The sequence below is a fragment of the Phocoena phocoena genome, chromosome 11 (genome assembly GCF_963924675.1).
Source record: "Phocoena phocoena chromosome 11, mPhoPho1.1, whole genome shotgun sequence".
In the NCBI taxonomy this organism is placed as follows: Eukaryota; Metazoa; Chordata; class Mammalia; order Artiodactyla; family Phocoenidae; genus Phocoena; species Phocoena phocoena.
Genome location: NC_089229.1, coordinates 37,923,343 through 37,946,029, shown reverse-complemented (window position 1 = coordinate 37,946,029; position 22,687 = coordinate 37,923,343). Strand labels below are relative to the sequence as shown.

Genomic DNA, 22,687 nt, shown 5'->3' with positions numbered 1-22,687 from the left:
CTTTTCATTTTTTTTCTTACTCCCATCCTCTTTTTCCTTACCAAGGTCTTTAAAGAAGAAGGCCTGTGTGTTTCTGTGAACAGATATCTACATCGCACTTACATCTCCAGCATCAGCTTCTCCCCTAAGCTTCAGACTTAGATACCTGCCAGACATCTCTACGTGGATGTCTGAAAAGGACCATCAATTTACTATGCCCAGAACAGAGCTCTTGCATAGTCTTCTCCAAACCTGGTCCACCCCCAGAGATTCCCACCTCATTATATCACCACTGATCCGATTGTTCAAGTCCAAACCTAAGAATCCACTGAGACGCCTCTCTCTCATCCATATATCCAATATGTCAACGCTTATTGTCTTTATTCTCAAAAACATACATATTGAACCTGACAACTCCCCACTACGTGCACTGCTGTCACTTTGGTCCAGGCTGCCATCATCTCATCTCTTACGTGACCTACTCCTTATTACAGGTCTCTCTTATTTATACTCTTGCACAGACACTTGTATTCTCTCAGTAGTCAGAGGAACATTTTTAAAAAGCTAATCAGGTGAGGTCAAAACTCTCCAAGGGCTTCTTATCATGCTTAGGATAGAGTCCAGTGTTCTTACCATGGCCTGCGAGGCCTTGTGTGATCTGCTCTCCAGCTGCCTCTAGGAAGCCTACCTTCCTTATTTCACTGTTCTTTCCATGGACTGAGATAATTCTTGCCTCTGTTTTTTCACTTGTGATTTCCTCTGCCTGGAACACTATACCCCCGATACCTGTGTGACTTGTTCCTTCAGTTAGGTTATTTTCTGACCACCCTAATTTAATAGAGCCCTACCCGTACTCCCTTAATCCTGCTTTATTTCTCTCCATAGTCTTGTCACTTTCTGATATTTTATTATATATTTATTTATCATCATTTTCTCACTGGAATGTAAGTTCCATAAAAGTAGAGACTTTGCACTGATCACAAGCCAAATTCCCAGTGAGCAGAGAGAGATATTTGATGGTTCCTATTCTTTAGTTCTGTGGAAATAGAAAAGTGATAGGATATCTAAGATGAAAAGTCAGCCACCAAATCTCAGGGGAGTAGCACTCTGTGAAAGATAGGGGACTTAGCCTTAGTCTACAGAGTGACTACAGGAGGCCTGTGGAGTTTCTACATATCTTATACCTTTCCCACTGAGCAGCTGATAGCCGAAAATTCATACACTTTGAGGAATTTTCTTTCAGTCTTTGCCGGGGACCAGCCCCAGCAGAACAGGTTTCTCCCAAAGGGGAGACGGAGTCGGCGTGGACAGAACGCAAGACACCTCAGAGGATGCAAGGATCTGCCAATTTATTGTTACAATTCCGAAGCTTTTTATACTGTGAGGCAATCTCACTTTCAATCTTAACATTCTAGTTCTCATACCAAAGCCACAAAATAAAGGTACACAACAGTAAAACCAAAGGTCATTTACATCAAAAGATTATATCAGCAGGTTAGGCAGGTTTTATGATCAGGTAATCCTCTTATCTCCTGTGGTCTCTTTCATCCCCTGTGGTTAGGTATATCTTGGTCACATCTAGGTCTGGAATTCTGTTTGCGGTTTCTTCACCTTTCTTAAAAGCAGATGTTCTTGTATTTGCACATTCTACTCAATCAGGCCGTTAATCAAGGTACAAACTTAAGCACATTCTTCTCTTAACAATTACAAACCCAAAACTTAAACACATTCTTCTCTTAACAATTACAAACCCAAAACTTAAGTACATTCTTCTCTTAACAATTACAAACCCAAAACTTAAGCACATTCTTCTCTTAACAATTATAAACCCAAAACTTAAGTACATTCTTCTCTTAACAATTACAAACCCAAAACTTAAGTACATTCTTCTCTTAACAATTACAAACCCAAAACTTAAGTACATTCTTCTCTTAACAATTACAAACCCATACAGTAATAAAAATTCTCTCCCACAGGCTTTACACGTTCACCGTTATCCTTCAGACATCGCACATTTTTCCTTATAATTATTTGGGAGGCTTTGGGGGTGGACATTCTACCTTAAACCTATTAGCAAATTCCTTTGCAAAATACTTACAATATATAATTTGTCCTTTATAAGCATTTCTGCACAAAGAGCAATGTAACTTGTATAAGCTTGCCATGTAGCCTACTTCATCCAGCTTTGAATACACCCAACGTAGCATAAATCCTCCTCGCCACCTTACCCAAATATTTCCCAGCATATCTATTACTCCCCAGGGGGGCCATAGTTCATCTAGCTTTTCTTCTAACGTAAGCTCTTGCCATACAAATGCTCCTGTTGTGTTTCCCTGCACCCAATGTCCTGGCCTGGGAGTGGGGATTTCGGGTGTAGTCATTGGGGGAGCCGGAGTCTTTTTTGGTTTTACCCTAAGTTGGGGTTTTTCCTTAAACCCTCCGTCGGCACTGGGGATATTTCCTAACATTAATAGTAATCCTATAAAAATCACTTTAAGCAAAACCAGGGGAAAACAAGGGGAACCACACAGAGGAGAGCTTTGCTTCTCCATATTTGTACCTGATAGTACCAGCTTTGCTAGGCACTATGGGTCTCGTCCGTGCTGAGACTCAAAGGCACTTCTTATATGGCTCCCGACAAGTCTTCGGTCAAATTCATCGATTAAAGTTTAGAGATAGGGGACTTCCCTGGTGGCGCAGTGGTTAAGAATCTGCCTGCCAATGCAGGGGACATGGGTTCAAGCCCTGGTCTGGGAAGATCCCACATGCCACGGAGCAACTAAGCCCGTGCACAACTACTGAGCCTGCACTCTAGAGCTCTCAAGCCACAACTACTGAGCCTGTATGCCACAAGTACTGAAGCCCGTGCACCTAGAGTCCATGCTCCACAACAAGAGAAGCCATCGAGTGAGAAGCCCATGCACCGCAATGAAGAGTAGCCCCCGCTCACTGCAACTAGAGAAAGCCTGCGTGCAACAACGAAGACCCAACACAGCCAAAATAAATTAATTAATTAATTTTTAAAAAAAGCTTAGAGATAGAATTATAGTTATTTCCTTAAGCTGCGTTCATTATAAACAAAAATTAAGTAGTTAACACCTTCACTTAATAAAGATTTAGCACAAGCACAGTCTAAGTCAAATCCCAGCAAAATCCAAATATTAACCTCATTGGGTAGGCTACGGTTTCAATATGTAGTGAGAGAGGTCTTGTGTGTCTCTGCCTTAGGCACTTGAGGTTTTTTCACTTAGTGACAACACATAAACTAGCACTGTTGAGGCACAGAATGTGCGTTATCCACAAGTAGAGTTGCAAAGAGGAAGGGAGGCTGATGCAAGCATTCCTTGAGAGGTGCATGCCTTCTGCTACAACAAACTCTCCTGGTAGTCACTGGGTTCAGCTGGCTTTGGAGAGGATGACAGTACTTAATTCACTACTGGGGACTTCTAGCAGGACAAATATGTTGGATATATGGACTTTAAGTGCTAATTAATGAATTATTATTTAGTACCTGATAGGGAAGGGGTGATGGGCTTACTGAATAAAACAATGTAGTGTATATATCTTAAGTGAACATCTTGTAACCAGTGAAATACATTAATTGATTAGTCAATTCCACCACCAGTCAATAAAAAATTCAAATAGTCATTTTAAACACACTTGTTTCACCTCAGGCTTCTTGAAACTGTTAACCAGGAAAGCATTATAAAGATTTGTTGAAGGGCGTATCAGCCTGTTCAATTTCCCCTTATTGCACTAGACAGTAATGTCTGGATAACTATAACTTTAGTCAGTAGGAGGTTACGCTTTCAGATTTACCTGAGGAAGATTTAGCTGAGTGTTCTTTTAAGAAAAGCTCAGTCCCCATTAATCATGACTATTTCTACCCGAATTTCCAGATGACTTCATGTGACTACTAAATAGTTTAGACTACACGCCAGAGTCCCCTGCTGAGGCAGTCACTTCATTGGTACCGTAAGATCAACATTTGGTTTTATATGAATGCATAAATCCTAACTGAATCTAATTTTGGAATTTAGCAGACTAAATTATTTTTATCATCTGTCCAAGCAGTTAGAAAGCTAAGATGCAGTTACAATCTTAACTATTTCAACTGTTTGTGTGGAAAAGACATCTTTTCTATTCAGAAGACATATGGCAGAATATAGTTATTAAAATCTTAGTCTCATACCTCTCGAATAGCAGTACAAAACTCACTCTGGAGCACTTTTTTGAGGGACTGTAGCTTGTGCACTGGTACTTCTCCAGATTCCTGCAGTTTTTCCAGTAATTCAATTGCTCTGGCAACATCTGAATGAAAAAAAAAAAAAAAAATCAAAATGGAGAGACATGGAGTAAACTGAATCTCATCACCGAAGTACCATCATTTCAGTGACAATGAAAACAGTGACAATGAAAGGTAAGTGGAATTAATTGCAAAATGAGAATTTACAATTCATAGCTTATTGATCTCATCTTTTGATAAAAGGTCATTTAAATCTGTTCCACACAATTTGTCCCTTAATACATCTTCCTTAATGGCATTTCTCATAAGTTACTTCTTGTCACACAAATTAGTTTGAATATTCTTTCAGGAAAGAAGAGCAGGAAGCATGTCTTTTGTATATTCTGATACCCCAATAACCAAATGAATCCTGTGAATTTTACCTCTGAGATGCTTTTTTCAGGTTTTCTTTTCGCATTCCACATTGACCACACCTGCATTTTTACAGTTATTAGTATGACGATTTCATTAATGTGCATCTTCTCCACTTGTCGATAAACTCCTTGAGGGTAAGAACTTAATTGGGTTTATTCATCACTGCAGCCCCAGAGTCTGGTGTAATTTATGTGGTTAACACCAGGCTACGGTCATTTAAGTTTTAAGGCCCCCCTTTATCTTGGGAACAATTAAATCATACTAAGGATAACCAGCCTAATAATGCTAGGAAATTGGGCCTTATGGACAGTGCCAATATATAATTTCCCTGAAAGATAAGGACCAGTAGAGAACAGACTAAGTCAGATGACCTGGGGGTATACTGGGCCGCACCTAATGGAAGAATAAAATTAATTCTTACTTATGACTTCAAAAATACTGCTAGCTATGTTATTCGCACTTTGCCTGTTTTACCAGATTGTTGTTTCTTGCGTTACCAAACGTGTCAATGAGCCTCTGACAAAAATATACAGCTCTATATGAGATCGATGATTGTAACAGTGTAACTCCAGATATGGCAAGATGCAACAAGAGGGGATTTTTTCCTGGACTGCAACAGACTAGTAAGACAGACGGTCCAGAGACTTTTGGCTACTGTTAATAAGGTCTAGTCCAATAATAGCACATAGAGTGGCCTATCAACAAAATCTTCGCCATACCTGGGAATGAGCATTCCTAGCACTGTGGAACAAAATGGTCATGAAATACCTCTCAAACCATGGTCGAATTTATGACAGTGAGGGGGCCCTGTCACCTACAAACTGGCACTTGCCATCTACCTCCACAAGGATCAAACTATGAGCTGCTGCAGCTGCTGACCTTCAACATCCCCTGAAAGGAGTTCAAGGTGGAGGTCGATAATGAGGCCCTCTGTGCTTTGGGAAAAACTGGCAGAACAGGTCTTTAGATAGTTAGATACTTTCAGGAGAAGATTTTATGAGCCCAGTTCTTGCATCTCCTCGTATCTAGAAAAGCATTAAAATCCTTCATGGTGGTGTCTGCTCCTCGTGACTAGCAGTAATTTTCACAGGACCAGCAGAAACCTTCTCCAAAAAGTAAGAGCTTGATGGCATGTATTCCCCCTCCACAAAAATCACATATACATTGACCTTCCCTCATACCTCTTTGGAGCAGTTTCTCAGAACTATGTGGAATGCTGTCTCCCGGGCTATAGTCCTCATTTTGCCCCAAATAAAACTCACACAAACACACACACACACACACACACACACACACACACACACACACACACGCACACACGTTAATATATCAAGAAACACAGTCTCTTATAGCCATAGCTTTAAAATTCCCAGGATGGTCGTGTATTGCCAAAAGAAAATGATATGATGAAGGCTATTTTAAAAATACTTATGGTGGGGCTTCCCTGGTGGCGCAGTGGTTGAGAGTCCGCCTGCCGATGCAGGGGACACGGGTTCGTGCCCCGGTCCGGGAAGATCCCACATGCCACGAAGCAGCTGGGCCCATGAGCCATGGCCGCTGAGCCTGTGCGTCCGGAGCCTGTGCTCCGCAACGGGAGAGGCCACAAGAGTGAGAGGCCCGCGTACCGCAAAAAAATAATAATAATAATAATAATACTTATGGTGATCTCTTCTACCTCTCTTGTTGCGGTCAATAACTCACTGAAAAGTCACTTAGGCATTTATGTATAGAATAGATTTTCAATTCCTAAGTGATTAACTCCAGAAAGTATCCCGTATCCCTGCCATCAGATTATAAATTCATCCATCCATCCATCCCTCAATTTGTGTTCCTATTAAACTTGGCACTAGCTTAACAAGACACACTTCTGAATTCACAGCTAAATGAGAAAAAAACATAACAGTATAGCTACCTATAATAAAATTTCTACCACCTCTGAATTAGGGTGAGGTTGGTATAGGTTTATGTATCTAACCAAAGAAAATAACCCAAAAGTAACTTTAATGGAGACTCCTTTGACGTACTGCCAACTGATTGCCAATCTTAGCCCAAGGAAGCATAAATCCTGAAATCAGTAAGACACTGCCACTTTCAAAAGTCTGTCCTTTGTTACATAAACTGAAAGTCAACATGGTCAACTGTACCACACCAGCAACATCCACAATCAGTAAGATACCAAGCTAAGAATTGTATGCATTTCTAACTGCATGAAAGACTCTAGATGCCAACAGGCACTTGGGACTCTCATCATGTTTAAAACTGTGCTCATCATATTTTTTTCCTGAAATTAGCTCTTCTCTTCTTATATTCCATATTTCTATTAATAGCATCTCCATCCAGCCTGTCTTCCAAGCTAGACCATGGCATCATCTTTCAGATTCACCCCCACATGCAATTAGTCAGTAAGTGCTGCAGGTTCTATCTCAAAATGTCTTTTGAATGGAAACCCTTTGCTTCATTACTTCTCTCCTGAGGTACTGGAACATCTCCTAACTGTTCTTTAAGTGGCTTTTCTTTTACAGTCCACTGTCTACTCTGCTCCCAGAGTGATAAAGCTCATTATCATACTCTCTTGCATAAAACCTTCTTTGGCTTCCTACTGCCTAAAGGGTGAAGTTCGGACCACTCAGGGCTACATACAAAGCCCTTAACAACCAGCCTCTTATGACTCATCTCTAGAAACCTCCTCCTGCCCATCCTATACGTTGACCATCCACAATTTTCACTATTCTAGGACATGCCACAGGAACACCATGTCTCTGTGACTTTGTACATATCATCCCCTGTTCCTGGAATGCATTTAATTTATTCATCCAATAGTGCCAGGCACGAGAGACACTATGGTAATAGAGACAGACGGGTGCTCTTGCTTTCATGGCATTTATAGGTCTGACGGATCACAGATACCCAACAGAGAGGGCATGAGCTATGCAGCTCTACAGGCTAGTACATGGATGTCTAACCAATACATTTATCATCATCCAGGAGGTCAGGGAGGAGCTCTCTGTGAAAGTAACAGCTAAGCAGAGCCCTGGGTAGGAGGTACAGGTGAGGAAAAGGAGAAAAAAAGTTCCAGGCAAATAAGTGCGGATTGAAGTCTTACCAAGAGAGCGTGGGGCATTCACAGAACTGAGAGTTCAGTATGGCTGAAGTTGAAACCAGGCCAAGAGTAGCAAGAGATGCAGTAGAGAGAAATCATATCATGGAGGGTGTGTTAGGTCATGTAGGGAAGACTTGGCTTAAATAGCATCTCCTTAGGCATGTCTTCCCTGACCCTCCAAGGCTGATTTAGTTGCTATCATAGCCATGATCCCACAGTCTTCTGTTCACTTATCCATTGTAATAATTACTACTCTCTGCTATAGTTCTTTTTGCATATATGTCTCCATCCTTCACCCTTGCAAATATATTAGCTTCGTGAGGTCAGGAACAGTATTTATTTGTTATTGTATCCATAGTTCAATGAGGAGTACTTGACAGATATTAGGTGTTTATATTTGTTGAATGAATGATGGATTAATTAATGAGACTAGCTAGGAAGGCAGGGGTTAGAGGTCTATGTCTAGGTGGACATATAACTAACTTCTCCTGAGACGAAACCTCCAGATCACTATCAGCCATGATCAAGACTGGCTTGGGTCTGGTGTGGGGGGAAAGGACTCAAGCCTGAATCTGTAGGCTAAAGGGTATCACGTGACTGAACTAGAAGAAGTTCAGAAAAGCTGAAAGTGACTATTCAGGAGTTCTCACCCTGGACTGCACTTAAAATTACCCGGAATACATTTAAAAATTATTTATTTATTCCCCCATTTTATTGAGATATAATTGACATATAACACTGTATTAGTTTAAGTGTACAACATAATGATTTGATATATGTATACAGAAAAATGATTACCACAATAAGTTATTAATGCCTGAGACTCACCCCAAATGAATTAAACCAGAATATACGGAACAGTGGTTCTCAACCTTGGCTGCAGACTGGAACCACCTGGGGAGCTTTAAAACCCTTGGATACCTGGGTCTCACCCCAGAGATTCCAGTGAGATTGGCATAGGGGGAGGCCTAGGCATTAGGCTTTTGAAAGCCCTCAAGGTGATGCTGAAGTGCAGCCATGGTTGAGAACCACTGGTCTAGTTGGCATGGGTAGTTTTATAGCCCTATTTAATTCAAATGTGCATGCAGGGTTAAGAACCTCTGCTACAAATCAATGATTCTAAAACATGAGTGTGTCTAAGAATTACCTGCGGAAATGTATTAAAATGTAGGTTCCTGACCCCTCACCCCACTTGAGGGAGGTTGATTCAGGAGGTATGAGGATAAGGCCCAGGAATCTGCCTTTTAAACAAATGATTCAAGTGATTCTAAAGTAGTTTCACAGATCCCATTTCAAGAGATAGTGAACAAAACGATGGTTCAGGTTTCTTTCAGCCCCAGCATTCCAGAAACACTTGCATTTTCTATTATTCTTTGATACCCTGTAGAACAGGATACTGAATGGGATTCTTCTGGGAGTCTCAGAATTATTGACAAAAGTTCATGAATGAAAGTAATTAGTGTTAAGTACCAGCCCCATCCTGAAACAATGCTCCTAGCAAAGGCTGCTCACCTGGATCACCTATGGAGTTTTAAAACCAGCCTGCTTCCCCAGACCAATTATTCAAAATCTCTAAGTGTCAGATCCAGTCATGAGGTTTTGTTTGTTTCTTTGTTCTTAAGCTTCCAGATGGTTCCTATGACCATCCAAAGTTGAGAAATAAAGTTCAAAAAAGAGCGATCTAAGAAATTAGACACTATCCACCATATTAAGACTTATTCAAAGCTGGACCGGTCCTGTTATGTAATGTAATACCATAGGCCTTTTCCAGTCCTTATTAAGAGGTACCTGTGGGATTTCCCTGGTGGCGCAGTGGTTAAGAATCCGCCTGCTAACGCAGGGGACACAGGTTCGAGCCCTGGTGCGGGAAGATCCCACATGCCAGGGAGCAACTAAGCCCGTGTGCCACAACTACTGAGCCTGGGCTCTAGAGCCTACGAGCCACAACTACTGAAGCCCGCATTCCTAGAGCCCATGCTCCCACAACAAGAGAGGCCACTGCAGTGAGAAGCCCACGCACCGCAACGAAGAGTAGCCCCCGCTCTCTGCAACTAGAGAAAGCTCACGCACAGCAAGGAAGACCCAACACAGCCAAAAATAAATAAATTGATTTTAAAAAAAAAGATTTAACTGTGAGATGAAAGAAAATTCATGAAAAATTGTTAAGTCATTAACTTTGGACAGAATACTATGTCTTTTGCTTCTCTTCCATTAACCAAGCGAGGAGTGTTCCAAATAGAACCAATTGTAGCCATTGGGGGTTGCCTACAGAGGGAGACTAGAACCCCTTTCCTGGTGACACAGGCAGCGGACATGGTGATCTGCCTGCCCTCTGCCTATCTGATCAGAGGGAGAGAACTGGAGAGCAGTGGCAATAGAGCATGAACCATCTTGCTGGCATCTACCCAGGGGAATCTAGCAGTATGAGGTCATGGGGTATGTGGCAGTTGGTAAAAGCCAAAAGAAGTCTAAAAACTAAGAGTGAGTGAGATCAGGTCCCTCCAGCCCAAGCCTGGCTGGTGCTGCAAAGATGTGGTGAGTGATACGTTGGATGTTAGACTGGAGCTTAAAATGAAATTCTTAAAGATTCCCTTTAGCTCTGTAAAAGCACCAGAAACCTGCAAGCCAAGGTCTGGAAGGAAGCAAAAGAAGCCTTTGAGTAAGTAAAATACTTGTTCTTAAAATGATTGCAGTAAAGTGTGTGTAGTTTATTTATGAGTTCCCTTAGGGTTCTCACTGAGAACCTCACACTTATTTTATGAAACTATTCTACAAAATTTGGTTACTAATACAGAAGTCTGGGTTTAGCAGGATAGCTCAGATTAGAAGAAATATTAGATAACGACTGGGCAGGCTGCTTGACAAACACAATGAAGGCAAGAAGATCTCACAATTTTTTTCTGAAATGGACTCGTCCTCTGGTCTGCCAACTCTCAAGCTCATACTTCCACCACCTATCCCTAACCATTGGACTGCCAGGGAGTTCTCTGGAGAGCATTTAAATGATAGGGAAGAGTGTTTCTCAGCCTTGGCTACCCACTGGAATCACCTGGGTTAACCGAAAAACAAAACAAAACAAAAAACAGATACCTAGATCCTACCTACATATATTTCTGATTTCATTATTCTGGGATATGGTCTGGGCATTAGTATCGTCAGAGCGCTCCCCAGAGATATAATGCATGACCATGCTGAGAATCACTGATATGGCCTCTCAAGGTACACCCCAGGAAATCTAATAACAATGTTACTTATTGCTGTCACGTACAGCAATTGCTAATTGCTCTCACGTACAGTGTTTAGTATGCACGAATTTTAAACATTTTCCTTCTCTTAGCACTATGAAGTAGGTACTATTATCTCCATTTTACAGAAAAGGAAACTGAGACCTATAGAGTTAAAATTACTTCTCTGAGGAAAGAGCTAGTAAGTTGTAGAGTTAGGATTTGAATCCTGGCAATATGGCTCTAGAATCTGGACTACATTTGAGATGTGTCTCAAGAATCTATATTGTTAAAATCATTCCCAGCATCACTTCTCCAACATTGTTAACAGAGATTATGCTAATCTGATCAACAAATCCTTGCTTGAGGGCTGAAAACAGTGGTTCTCAAATTTTAGTCAACAACAACAACAAAATAACCCTGGACCATTTATTAAAAATGAAGATAAAAAAAAGAGGCTGAGGGTGAAGCTTTGAAATTTGCTCTTTTAGTAGTCATCCCAGATGGTGCTGACGCAGAAAGTGGTTCACAAATGCACTTTAAGGTTACTGATAGTTTAATATGTGATCCAGAATAAAGTGAGTTAAAGGCCATCATTTATTCATTGTTTACTTGCCTTACTTAGCTCATCTTATAAAATCCTCAAAAATATATAAAAGGATTACTACTGTTCCTATTGTATAGTTAAAAACAAAATAAAACAAAACAAAACACCAACTAAGGCTCAGAAAGATGAATTATCCGGCTCAAGGTTACACAGCTAGTAGGGCCAGGATTTAAGACCAGAGGTGTTTGACTCCAGTGCCCATGCTCTTATTTATTTCTCTATCCTGCCATGGAAAAGGGATTAGAAATAAAACAATAAAGGTATGGCAAACTTATTTTTTAAATATAGCATCATCGCAAACTGAGGCAAACAGATATAACACTGCCCAAAGTCCTGGAAGGTAACCCTTCAATACATTACAGTATAATCAATGTGCTCATATTGATAACATGTTTTTTTTTTTTTTGCGGTACGCGGGCCTCTCACTGTTGTGGCCTCTCCCGCTGCGGAGCACAGGTTCCGGACGCGCAGGCTCAGCGGCCATGGCTCACGGGCCCAGCCACTCCACGGCATGTGGGGTCTTCCCGGACCGGGGCACGAACCCATGTCCCCTGCATCGGCAGGCGGACTCTCAACCACTGCGCTACCAGGGAAGCCCCTTGATAACATATTTTAATAATTAAAAATGACCAAATTATCATCAACTGCCTGATGATAGTAAGATAACATATTCTGGAAAGACTTCCTTTAAAATAGTTGAACATTATAACCAAAAACAATAAAATATTGGAACTTAAGTGAAATGAACTTCCAATCATCTGGAAGAGTCCAATTATCATCTTCTCTTTCCTTAATGATGACTTTTTATTAACTTGGTTAACATTTAGACTGCAGAATTTAACCCATGACTCATCTGCATCTGGAACTTGGATGAAGATAGAGCTGGGTCATTTAAGGCATACTGTCCACTAATTCCATAAAAATTTATTGAGTACTATGGCAAACAATATGAATGATCTACCCCAGAGTCATCTAAAACCCTCATATCCCTTGCCTCCTTCTACTACAAAAGCTGGAAAGCAATCATACTTCTCTTTCCAGACTCTTCTGTCATTTGGCCAAGTTGTTGTAAGTGTAAAGTCACTGGGTATGGCTTCCAGGAAGGCTTTTTTTTTTGTGGTACACGGGCCTCTCACTGCTGTGGCCTCTCCCGTTGCGGAGCACAGGCTCCAGACGTGCAGGCTCAGCGGCCATGGCTCACGGGCCTAGCCCCTCCGCGGCATGTGGAGTCTTCCCGGACCGGGGCACGATCCCATGTCCCCTGCATCGGCAGGCAGACTCTCAACCACTGCGCCACCAGGGAAGCCCCAGGCAGGCTTTTTAGATGAACAAAATGCTGGCGTACGCTTCAGCTTTTTGGTCTTCGAACCCTTACTCTTTCCCCATTCTCTTGCCAGCCTTAAATGTGCCTAGAGGTGAATCAGACATTTTGTGATCATGAAAATGGCTGTCACACGCTAAGGCAGGTGGAGTAGGAAGAAGGAAGGGGCCTAGCCCCTGATGTCATCACTGAGCTGTGTACTGGCCTTGAACTGTGCAACCCCATGATTCTTGTCTATGAGACAAATATATGCTTTACTGTCTGGTTCCCTGTGACTTGCAACCAAATACAAACTAACTAATACCAGAGGAAATGACTTTAAAGGCACTATCCTAGCAGGGATAAGGTTGACGTTATTGAGAAACTGGAGTCACATATGGTGGTCCTTTGAATAAGATAACCATGGAAAGCCGCTCTGGTTAGGTGACATTGGACTGAGACTTGAATATTGATAACAAGCCAGCCATATGAAAATCCGAAGGAGGAATATCTGAAGAGAATAGCAAGGGCAAAGACCCTAAACCGAGGGGAGCAAGCCTACATATTGGAAGAACAGACAAAACCAGTGTCAGTGGAGCACAGTGTGTAAGGCAGAGAGCAATAGCAGCAGTGGTGTACTGGTAAATGATTAACAACCCGCTCGACAAAACACATGGACAAAACAGAAAAAGCCCTTATTTGTAGCGTTTTCTGATTTCTGTAGTGTAAATACTGCTACCGTGACCAGTTTCAAGCTACCAACATGATACCACTGGCTTGAAAAATTCTTGACTACTCAACACTCAGCTCTCACAAGGCAGAAAGTACCAATTACGGCACACCACTGTATAGGAAACAAAGTTTGAGAAGTAAACAGGGGTTAGATTTTAAGCAGATTTTATAAGAGCAGTGGTTGAGAATCTGCCTGCTAATGCAGGGGACACGGGTTCGAGCCCTGGTCTGGGAGGATCCCACATGCCGCGGAGTAACTAGGCCTGTGAGCCACAACTACTGAGCCTGTGCGTCTGGAGCCTGTGCTCCGCAACAAGAGAGGCCGCGATAGTGAGAGGCCCCGTGCACCGTGATGAAGAGTGGCCCCGGCTTGTCACAACTAGAGAAAGCCCTCACACAGAAACGAAGACCCAACACAGAAAAAATAAATTAATTAATAAACTCCTACCCCCAACATCTAAAAAAAAGAAGGCTATATTTTGGTGTAATTACTAAAGAAAGCCATTGAAGAGTTTTGGGCAGAAGAATGATATGATTTGGTTCACATTTTATAAATATCATTATGACTACTGTTTGAAATGTTAATTCCAGTGGGTCAAGGATATACACAGGAAACCAGTTAGGAAGAAGGCTATTACAGTGGTCTTGGCAAGAAATGGTGAAAGCTTCAATTAAATGGTGGCAGCGGGGATGCCAAGGCGCGGACAGCACAGGTGGGGAGAAGAGGAACCAGTACCCCGAGGAGGTGCACAGCTGTATGATGAGGTCTCAAAAGAATGTCTCTTCAGCAGAAAAGGATTTATTAGTGAATACAGTCACATGCCTTAGCCTGTTCCATCAATAATTGTGTCTGCCTCTTTACCCATAAGCAGATGGTGTCAACAAATTGAACAAGTAACCAGAATAACAAGGGAGAAGAAAAGTATCAGCACCCTGAAGACAGAATTATTTTAAAAGCACATAATAAGAGTGTGGAACTTTCTCCTGTTAGTCTCTTCCTATCCATATAAGATCCCTCTATCCAGCGTCAATTAGGGATGATATAAAATATTTTAGCACTGCACCAAGCAGTTGGAGAATATGGATATAAACCTAAAAGTCAGAGACCTGAGAAGTATAAAATGTGGTAATACTGATTATATACAGTGATTGTGAGGTCTGAAGGAGAATGTAATTACGATGAGATTTTCATATAGAGGACCTAGCACATGAACTATACCTGACATCTATACCATCTTTTCTTTTAACCCTTTCTTTCTGTGGGTCCTCACTTCCTGTTCTATTAGTGGAAATATTTGAAGAGGAAATGTTAAATTATAGGAATGAAACTATGCTACTCAAATTTCCTTTGAAAAGCTGACTAGAGGTCCTCTTTTTCAAGACATACTTGACCCACAGAGTTTAAGGAAAATGGCTATGGACAACTAAATCTAGCCGTAAGTTAGTATTTCATGTACAGTATTGTAGAAGTCATTATTAAGTCTACATTTTAAATAGTGTACATGAAATACTGATTACTAGCTTCATGATGTATCTAAAAATTGGACCAAAGAATGCTCAGTTTAAAAATCTCATGCTGCACAACAGAGCATGTGTACCAACAAATGAAAATAAATGGCCAATAATGCTTCGCACTTGCATTGCTCTGATATGAAAGGAAATTCTGTCAATTTACAAGTAATAATGAGACATGACAACCATTGTGTTCTTCTCATCTGACACTCATCTCTGGATCCACCCACGACTTGCCATGTTCCTTAGAGGCACACTAATTGGTAAACCTTAGGACTAGCTCAATTTAAATGTGCTCAAATTAAAAGCTTAGTATGCTGTGAAAAAGAATCCCAATTTATGTTTATTATCAAAAGCTGCATGAATTCTCTTTCTAGGATTTGGGACGACACTGAACTGCATCACAGAAGTCTGACAATACTAGAATTTTTAAATCATGAATCTCAAATTGTTTGCCAAACCTACTGCAACCAGAAGAACACTTTACGCTACAAAATGAAAAGCTGTAGTTGCTGAGAGATTCTCTGAAGTGGCCTGTACCTGTTTCATGTGAAAGAGATTACTTACCCAATAAACAAATCGTTAAGTATACAAAGCTTAAGATACAGCTTTGTTAAACAATCCCTGTTACGTGGTCTGAATGAGTAACGTGTTCCCAGTTTTTAGAGGAACTATATTCAACGTTTTCTTTTTCTTTCCTTCCTCTTCCTTTTTTAAAAAAAATTCATCTAATTTTCCCAAGCAGCTAAAATTGAAGCTTGATTTGCCTACCATCACCTGAGACCTCAGGAAATCAGGAGTTTCAACTTCCTTTTTTGTTTGTGCTTTCTTTTATCTCATATTTGATGTCTTTCCTTTTCTTCTATATTTTCACCTCACGTTTCTTTTTAATCTTGCATCCATGTCTTTACATAATGACAGCCAACTATAACCTTAGTCCTAATGACAGTGAAATTAGCTCATCTCATTTTCTGTTTCCAGCCTTCTTGGCAACGACGCAAATGAACACCTGACTTGATCGTGTTTGGAGAATCTATGAGAAATTAGACCTGGCCAAAATGTAATCTGTTTTTGCATGTCTGAAAGAAGTTGAACAAACTACTGCCCTCTTTTACGCTAAATACTAAAACACCTGTATCCTGTTAATTTTTGTATGCGCCATTATATCCAATCCAGAATCATGACAATTGTAGGCCCTTAAAAACTGGTTGTTGAGTACAATTGATTGTACGGAATTAAATGTTATTGTTATATTATACAAGTATTATGTACTTATATATACCTATATAAATACTATATACAAGTATTTGTCTTCACTAGTTAACAGTGATACTAGATCAAGCCCAATTTGACAAGATTTGGATTTCTTACAAAATGTGAATTCTGAGAAAATTAGGATTTAAGGGACTAGACTCCATCTTTTTATAATAATCAACTTTAACCTTCTACAAGTGAGTGGAGTAAGAACCATGGGTATGACTTGGAAAGTGGATCAGAGTTTATTTTAGCACTCATGAAAATTTTTAGGGAAGCCTTATTTTCAACTCTCTGGGAGGTATTTCAAAGTACATTGTCCAAACTACATTTTGTATGCAGACAAATTGTTTCTAAAATTTCTTAGACAATGAATACAATGAGCATTTCTTCATTAGCCAGTTAAGTGCTGGGAGTATAGTTGTAGGAATACAACTACCACGTACAGATTAGCAAGATGATACCTCAACACTGCATCACCAGCGACCCAGCCTGTCCATCCACACTATGCTTTATTTACACTTCATCTACAGCCTCAACTGATTTTAGATGCACTTGATGAAAGAACAAAACACTTTTCAGAGCTTTAAATTTAACTCTTAATTGAAGTCTATATATTTTACCTTCCCTTCCATAACTCCTTATCTGTCTAACATTTTCTCAATAAAAGTTAGTTAAATAATTATTGTCTGGCATCTTAAAATACTAGACACAAAAAGATATGGATCCTTAGGCTCTCTGAGTTTTAGTATTTCCCTGGCTTAGTACATAAAACATAACCAAGCTTTTACACTGGTAGTGATTCCACCTGTGCATATTGTCAAATTGGAATTTTTTTTCCTGGTAATTATTACTAGGACATCCCAATCGCCTTTTTCATATTGCTCAGGAAATTGGAAGGGAAAATTTTATCAGGAAATTGCTGGAGAGACACCCAATCAAGTTCGGTGTTTTCAAAGAGCTCATTATAAAGAAACCTTACAAATTTACCTTTTCATGTCCTCAAATATCTCCTATACTAGAGAATGGATGAATGTTTTTATCTAAACTGACACTTGGATAAATTACTCTGCTATCAAGCTACTTAATAATGTTTCCTCTGTTACCTTATCACTACTATATCATACTATGACTCAGTTGCTTAGTTACTTTGAGAATTGTATAGTGAGGTTAGTGCAGTGCTATCTGTGTCTTTAAAAGATGATTAGAGGACAAAGTGAAGCTTGGTGTTTGCAGAAATTGCTATGGTGAATAGTTGTTGAGAACATGACTACTATCAAGCTGTGCAAAACATGATTTAAAATTCCAAATAAAAATCGTGAAATAATGAGTTTCTCCTCATTACATTAGATTCCCTGGGGCTGCTTTGTCAGACTTTCAATTGATGTTTCTTTTATAAAACAAATCTTGGGAATAGAGGAGGAGGAAAAATCATTGTTTAGTAACTTATTGCATTTGCATAGCAAATAGTAACTAATGAAGTGTTATTTAGTCATAAGTACAGTTAAATAAATTTAAAGATGACAAAAAACAAACTTGAATGCCTTTTTCCCCTAATTACAAAATAAATTCACTTCTTGGGGAGGTTTATAGGGTAAATATAAATTCCAGTCCTATGCTTTAGATATTTTTCTTTGTTTAAAAAATATGAAAACATTTTAATTTATGTTATATCAAGACTATCACTAATCATTCTTTCTAAGATGCCCACTCTGTGCCATGGTTCTTTCATAGTACCGTCCATCTTTGTTTCCTAGTACTTATTATTGTAATTGTACATTTATCTCCGTGACTCTTTGACTACTACCTCTCTCCTGTAGATTGTAAGCTTCATGAGAACAAGAACCATGACTGTTTTTTTGTTCTCCTTTGATGTCCATGCCCAGCTGAAGGCCTGTAACAGGGCAGGTACTCATTAAATATTTACTGAATAAATAAATGAGCCAAAAGAAAATACCTGCCCAGAGATGGAGGAAATATTTTGGAGTAGTGTTGACTTGCTCTATGCTATTCAACACACACTACACAAAAGACTGTTCATTGACTCTGTAACCATAACTCAATTGCTGTATGCACGAAAATGTATCAGAAACATTTTTTAAGTGTAATTTTAAGGAAGTTCTAGGAGATGAAGTTTGGAGGTTCGGTTGTAGACTCTAAGCATGAGGAGTTAAGTTTAAAATTCACAAATAAAACATTTATTTGGATAAAAACAGATGCTACAACTTCATATTAGATTAAAAATAACTTAATATTTTCTTGTCAGATGAAAAAAATTTAATCCCATAGACCACTAGATGTCCTTAAAATTATACTTGTACCTTTTCTAGTTCGCGAGTCATTAGGATCTGACTCAAAACAAACAGGCAAATGCAATAAACTCGAAATGACTTGTTCAACAAGGTCCTGAATTTATAGTAAATAGCTGGGTTTTGCTCCATTTGAGAGAAGATTAAATAAGCTTAGCTTTATCTCTTGAATAAGCTAATATCCCAATACTTAAATCTGAGTATGAATTCACATTTTTTAATGCAGAACAAGCTACTCATACATAAACAAGTTTAATTTGAAAGGCATTATTTTTCAAGTGGCCTTAACATAAGCCACTCTTGCCATAGTTTACTGAGTAGTTTTATCTTACCTTTAATTATACGTACTCTGAATACCTTAACTCAGGTGCGAGAACGTCATCACATTCTAATAATACTTTAAACGCATTTATTTTTGTTACATTTATCAAGGATATCTCTACCAGGTAAGGAAAAAGATTAACATGTCTCTCTTAGGGATCCTTTTTCTTATACATGCATCTCAGTGTCAACACTTATTAATGCATATAAACGATGCAAAAGAAAAGAGGAAATTATGTTGGTTTATTAAGTGCGGATAGAGGTAGCCTTACTATTTTTATCTGACATTTCAATAATAGAACGCCAGTTAAAATGCCATAGAAGTCTGAAAGCAGTGACTGAGAAAAACACATTGTTGGGCTTCCCTGGTGGTGCAGTGGTTGAGAGTCAGCCTGCTGATGCAGGGGACACGGGTTTGTGCCCCCGTCCGGGAAGATCCCACATGCCGTGGAGCGGCTGGGCCCGTGAGCCATGGCCGCTGAGCCTGCGCATCCGGAGCTGGTGCCCCGCAACGGGAGAGGCCACAACAGTGAGAGGCCTGCGTACCACAAAAAAAAAAAAAAAGAAAAAAGAAAGAAAAACACATTGCTTACCTGAAAATCATTGTGTATTTAAAGGCATTATGCTCTTCTTATGTATGGGGGTAGATGATGTACTTAACATGTGACTGTCAAAGTCAAGGAACATTTTAAACTAAATTAGATATGAAATCAATATGGCTATTTTTATCATGAATCATAGACTTCCTTTAAAACTACATTCTAGAGGAAACATATATATATATATATTTTTTTTTTTTAATTGAACAGTTCTTAAAAGTTACTCAAGCCAGTCTCCTGAGAAATGCAAAAAGAAATCCTTTATGTGAATTGAACCATTACCATACCAGGTGAATAGAAAATAGTAAAATTCAAATAAGCATTTTAGGAATTCCAAAATATGAATAAGTGTTATTTCATTCCAAGAAAAAATAAGAATAAAAAATATGGGGGTTTTGGTGGAAAAAATCAAGACTTTATCGTTTTTATTTGCAATTAAAATGTCAAATGCAAGAATTCACATGGCAGGGAGTGAGTTGAAGAAAACACAGGTGCCTAATTCGCAAACTACAAAAACCAGTATAAAGATGACCATCTGGGGAGAGCTGGCTGACTTAATTTTCCTATGAGCTTACCGTCTGCTCCATATTTTTCTTCCAAACTCCCCATTCTGACCTTGAAAATGCATCTACATGTTTTGCTACATGCATTTCCTTCTAAACATAAATGCAGGTAGACTTAATTATGCAAAGGATATTAACACAACAAAGGACATATTGTGCTGTATTTTATTTTATCTCAGTTTTCTGATTTTTTTTAAAAGGTTTTATTTCTGATGGTGATACTTTTTCAGCCTTTCAGCTGTTCTATAAATTCCTAGATCACAGCAAGATCCTTTTTGACCCACCTCCTAGAGAAATGGAAATAAAAACAAAAATAAACAAATGGGACCTAATGAAACTTAAAAGCTTTTGCACAGCAAAGGAAACCATAAACAAGACCAAAAGACAACCCTCAGAATGGGAGAAAATATTTGCAAATGAAGCAACTGACAAAGGATTAATCTCTAAAATTTACAAGCAGCTCATGCAGCTCAATAACATAAAAACAAACAACCCAATCCAAAAATGGGCAGAAGACCTAAAGAGACATTTCTCCAAAGAAGATATACAGACTGCCAACAAACACATGAAAGAATGCTCAACATCGGGCTTCCCTGGTGGCGCGGTGGTTGGGAGTCCGCCTGCCGTTGCAGGGGACACGGGTTCACGCCCTGGTCCGGGAGGATCCCACATGCCACAGAGCAGCTGGGCCCGTGAGCCATGGCCGCTGGGCCTGCGCGTCCGGAGCCTGTGCTCCGCAACGGGAGAGGCCACAACAGTAAGAGGCCCACGTACCGCAAAAAAAAAAAAAAAAAAAAAGAATGCCCAACATCATTAATCATTAGAGAAATGCAAATCAAAACTACCATGAGATATCATCTCACACTGGTCAGAATGGCAATCATCAAAAAATCTACAAACAATAAATGCTGGAGAGGGTGTGGAGAAAAGGGAACCCTCTTGCACTGTCGGTGGGAATGTAAATTGATACAGCCACTATGGAGAACAGTATGGAGGTTCCTTGAAAAACTAAAAATAGAACTACCATACGACCCAGAAATCCCACCACTGGGCATATACCCTGAGAAAACCATAATTCAGAAAGAGTCATGTACCAAAATGTTCATTGTAGCTCTATTTACAATAGCCAGGACATGGAAGCAACCTAAGTGTCCATCAATGGATGAATGGATAAAGAAGATGTGGCACATATATACAATGGAATATTACTCAGCCATAAAAAGAAACGATATTGAGTTATTTGTAGTGAGGTGGATGGAGCTAGAGTCTGTCATACAGAGTGAAGTAAGTCAGAAAGAGAAAAACAAATACCGTATGCTAACACATATATATGGAATCTAAGAAAAAAAAAAGGTCATGAAGAACCTAGGGGTAAGACGAGAATAAAGACACAGACCTACTAGAGCATGGACTTGAGGATATGGGGGGGGGGAAGGGTAAGCTGTGACAAAGTGAGAGAGTGGCATGGACATATATACACTACCAGACGTAAAATAGATAGCTAGTGGGAAATAGCCGCATAGCACAGGGAGATCAGCTAGGTGGTTTGTGACCACCTAGAGCGGTGGGATAGGGAGGGTGGGAGGGAGGGAGACGTAAGAGGGAAGAGATATGGGAACATATATATAGGTATAACTGATTCACTTAGTTATAAAGCAAAAACTAACACACCATTGTAAACCAATTATACTCCAATAAAGATATTTAAAAACATAAATAAATAAAAATAAATTCCTAGATATTCCATGATACACCTGCAAGTGCTGACAAGCACAGTTCTAAGCAACAACTGCTTCTTTTTTTTTTTTTTTTGCGGTACACGGGCCTCTCACTGCTGTGGCCTCTCTGGTTGCGGAGCACAGGCTCCGGACGCGCAGGCTCAGCGGCCATGGCTCACGGGCCCAGCCACTCGGCAGCATGTGGGATCTTTCCGGACCGGGGCACGGACCCGTGCCCCCTGCAACAGCAGGCAGACTCTCAACCAGTGCGCCACCAGGGAAGCGCAACAACTGCTTCTCTGAGAGCAGTGGTTCACAAGGAGGCCCAGAAGGCAGATCTCTGAGAACGTCAAGGAGAGGAGTTGGAAACTAGGATTGTACTCCTTATGTGGATACAATGAATCATCACAGGGCGGATGACAAAGCTGAAACAGTGAGGAATTCCTGGCTTGTCACAATATACCGACTGCCCAAGTATGATGAGGATGTCAGGATTTCTGAAGGAGGCATCACACTTTACTGACATGGGGAATTAACACTCTGAGCATAAAAACAGATTTTATACTGGTTTTCTTTTTATGTCTCAGTCTGAATACTGAAAATGATGCTTACTTTCAAGTGCTTACTTTCAAGCACTTGTTGCCGCATCGTTTCTAAAACTAGACTTTTGCTTTATCCCACATTTTTTTTTTCTGGAAAAAAAAATCTGTAGCTATCACTTCTTCAGTATCCCTAATTCATGCTCTAATCATTTCAAGATTAGCCTCCTGCACTATATACATAGTATCTGCTCTCCTGAAACTTGTTTC

General features: G+C 39.9%; 1 protein-coding gene across 1 annotated transcript in view; it reads right to left on the bottom strand.

The window, feature by feature from the left end:
* LIN7A (lin-7 homolog A, crumbs cell polarity complex component) overlaps nt 1-22,687 on the bottom strand; it is a 134,057-nt gene that overhangs the window by 88,024 nt on the left and 23,346 nt on the right. The window contains exon 2 of the mRNA XM_065887702.1: nt 4,172-4,290. Within this exon, the coding sequence (XP_065743774.1) occupies nt 4,172-4,290 (119 nt within the window). The remainder of the gene's footprint in view (nt 1-4,171; nt 4,291-22,687) is intronic.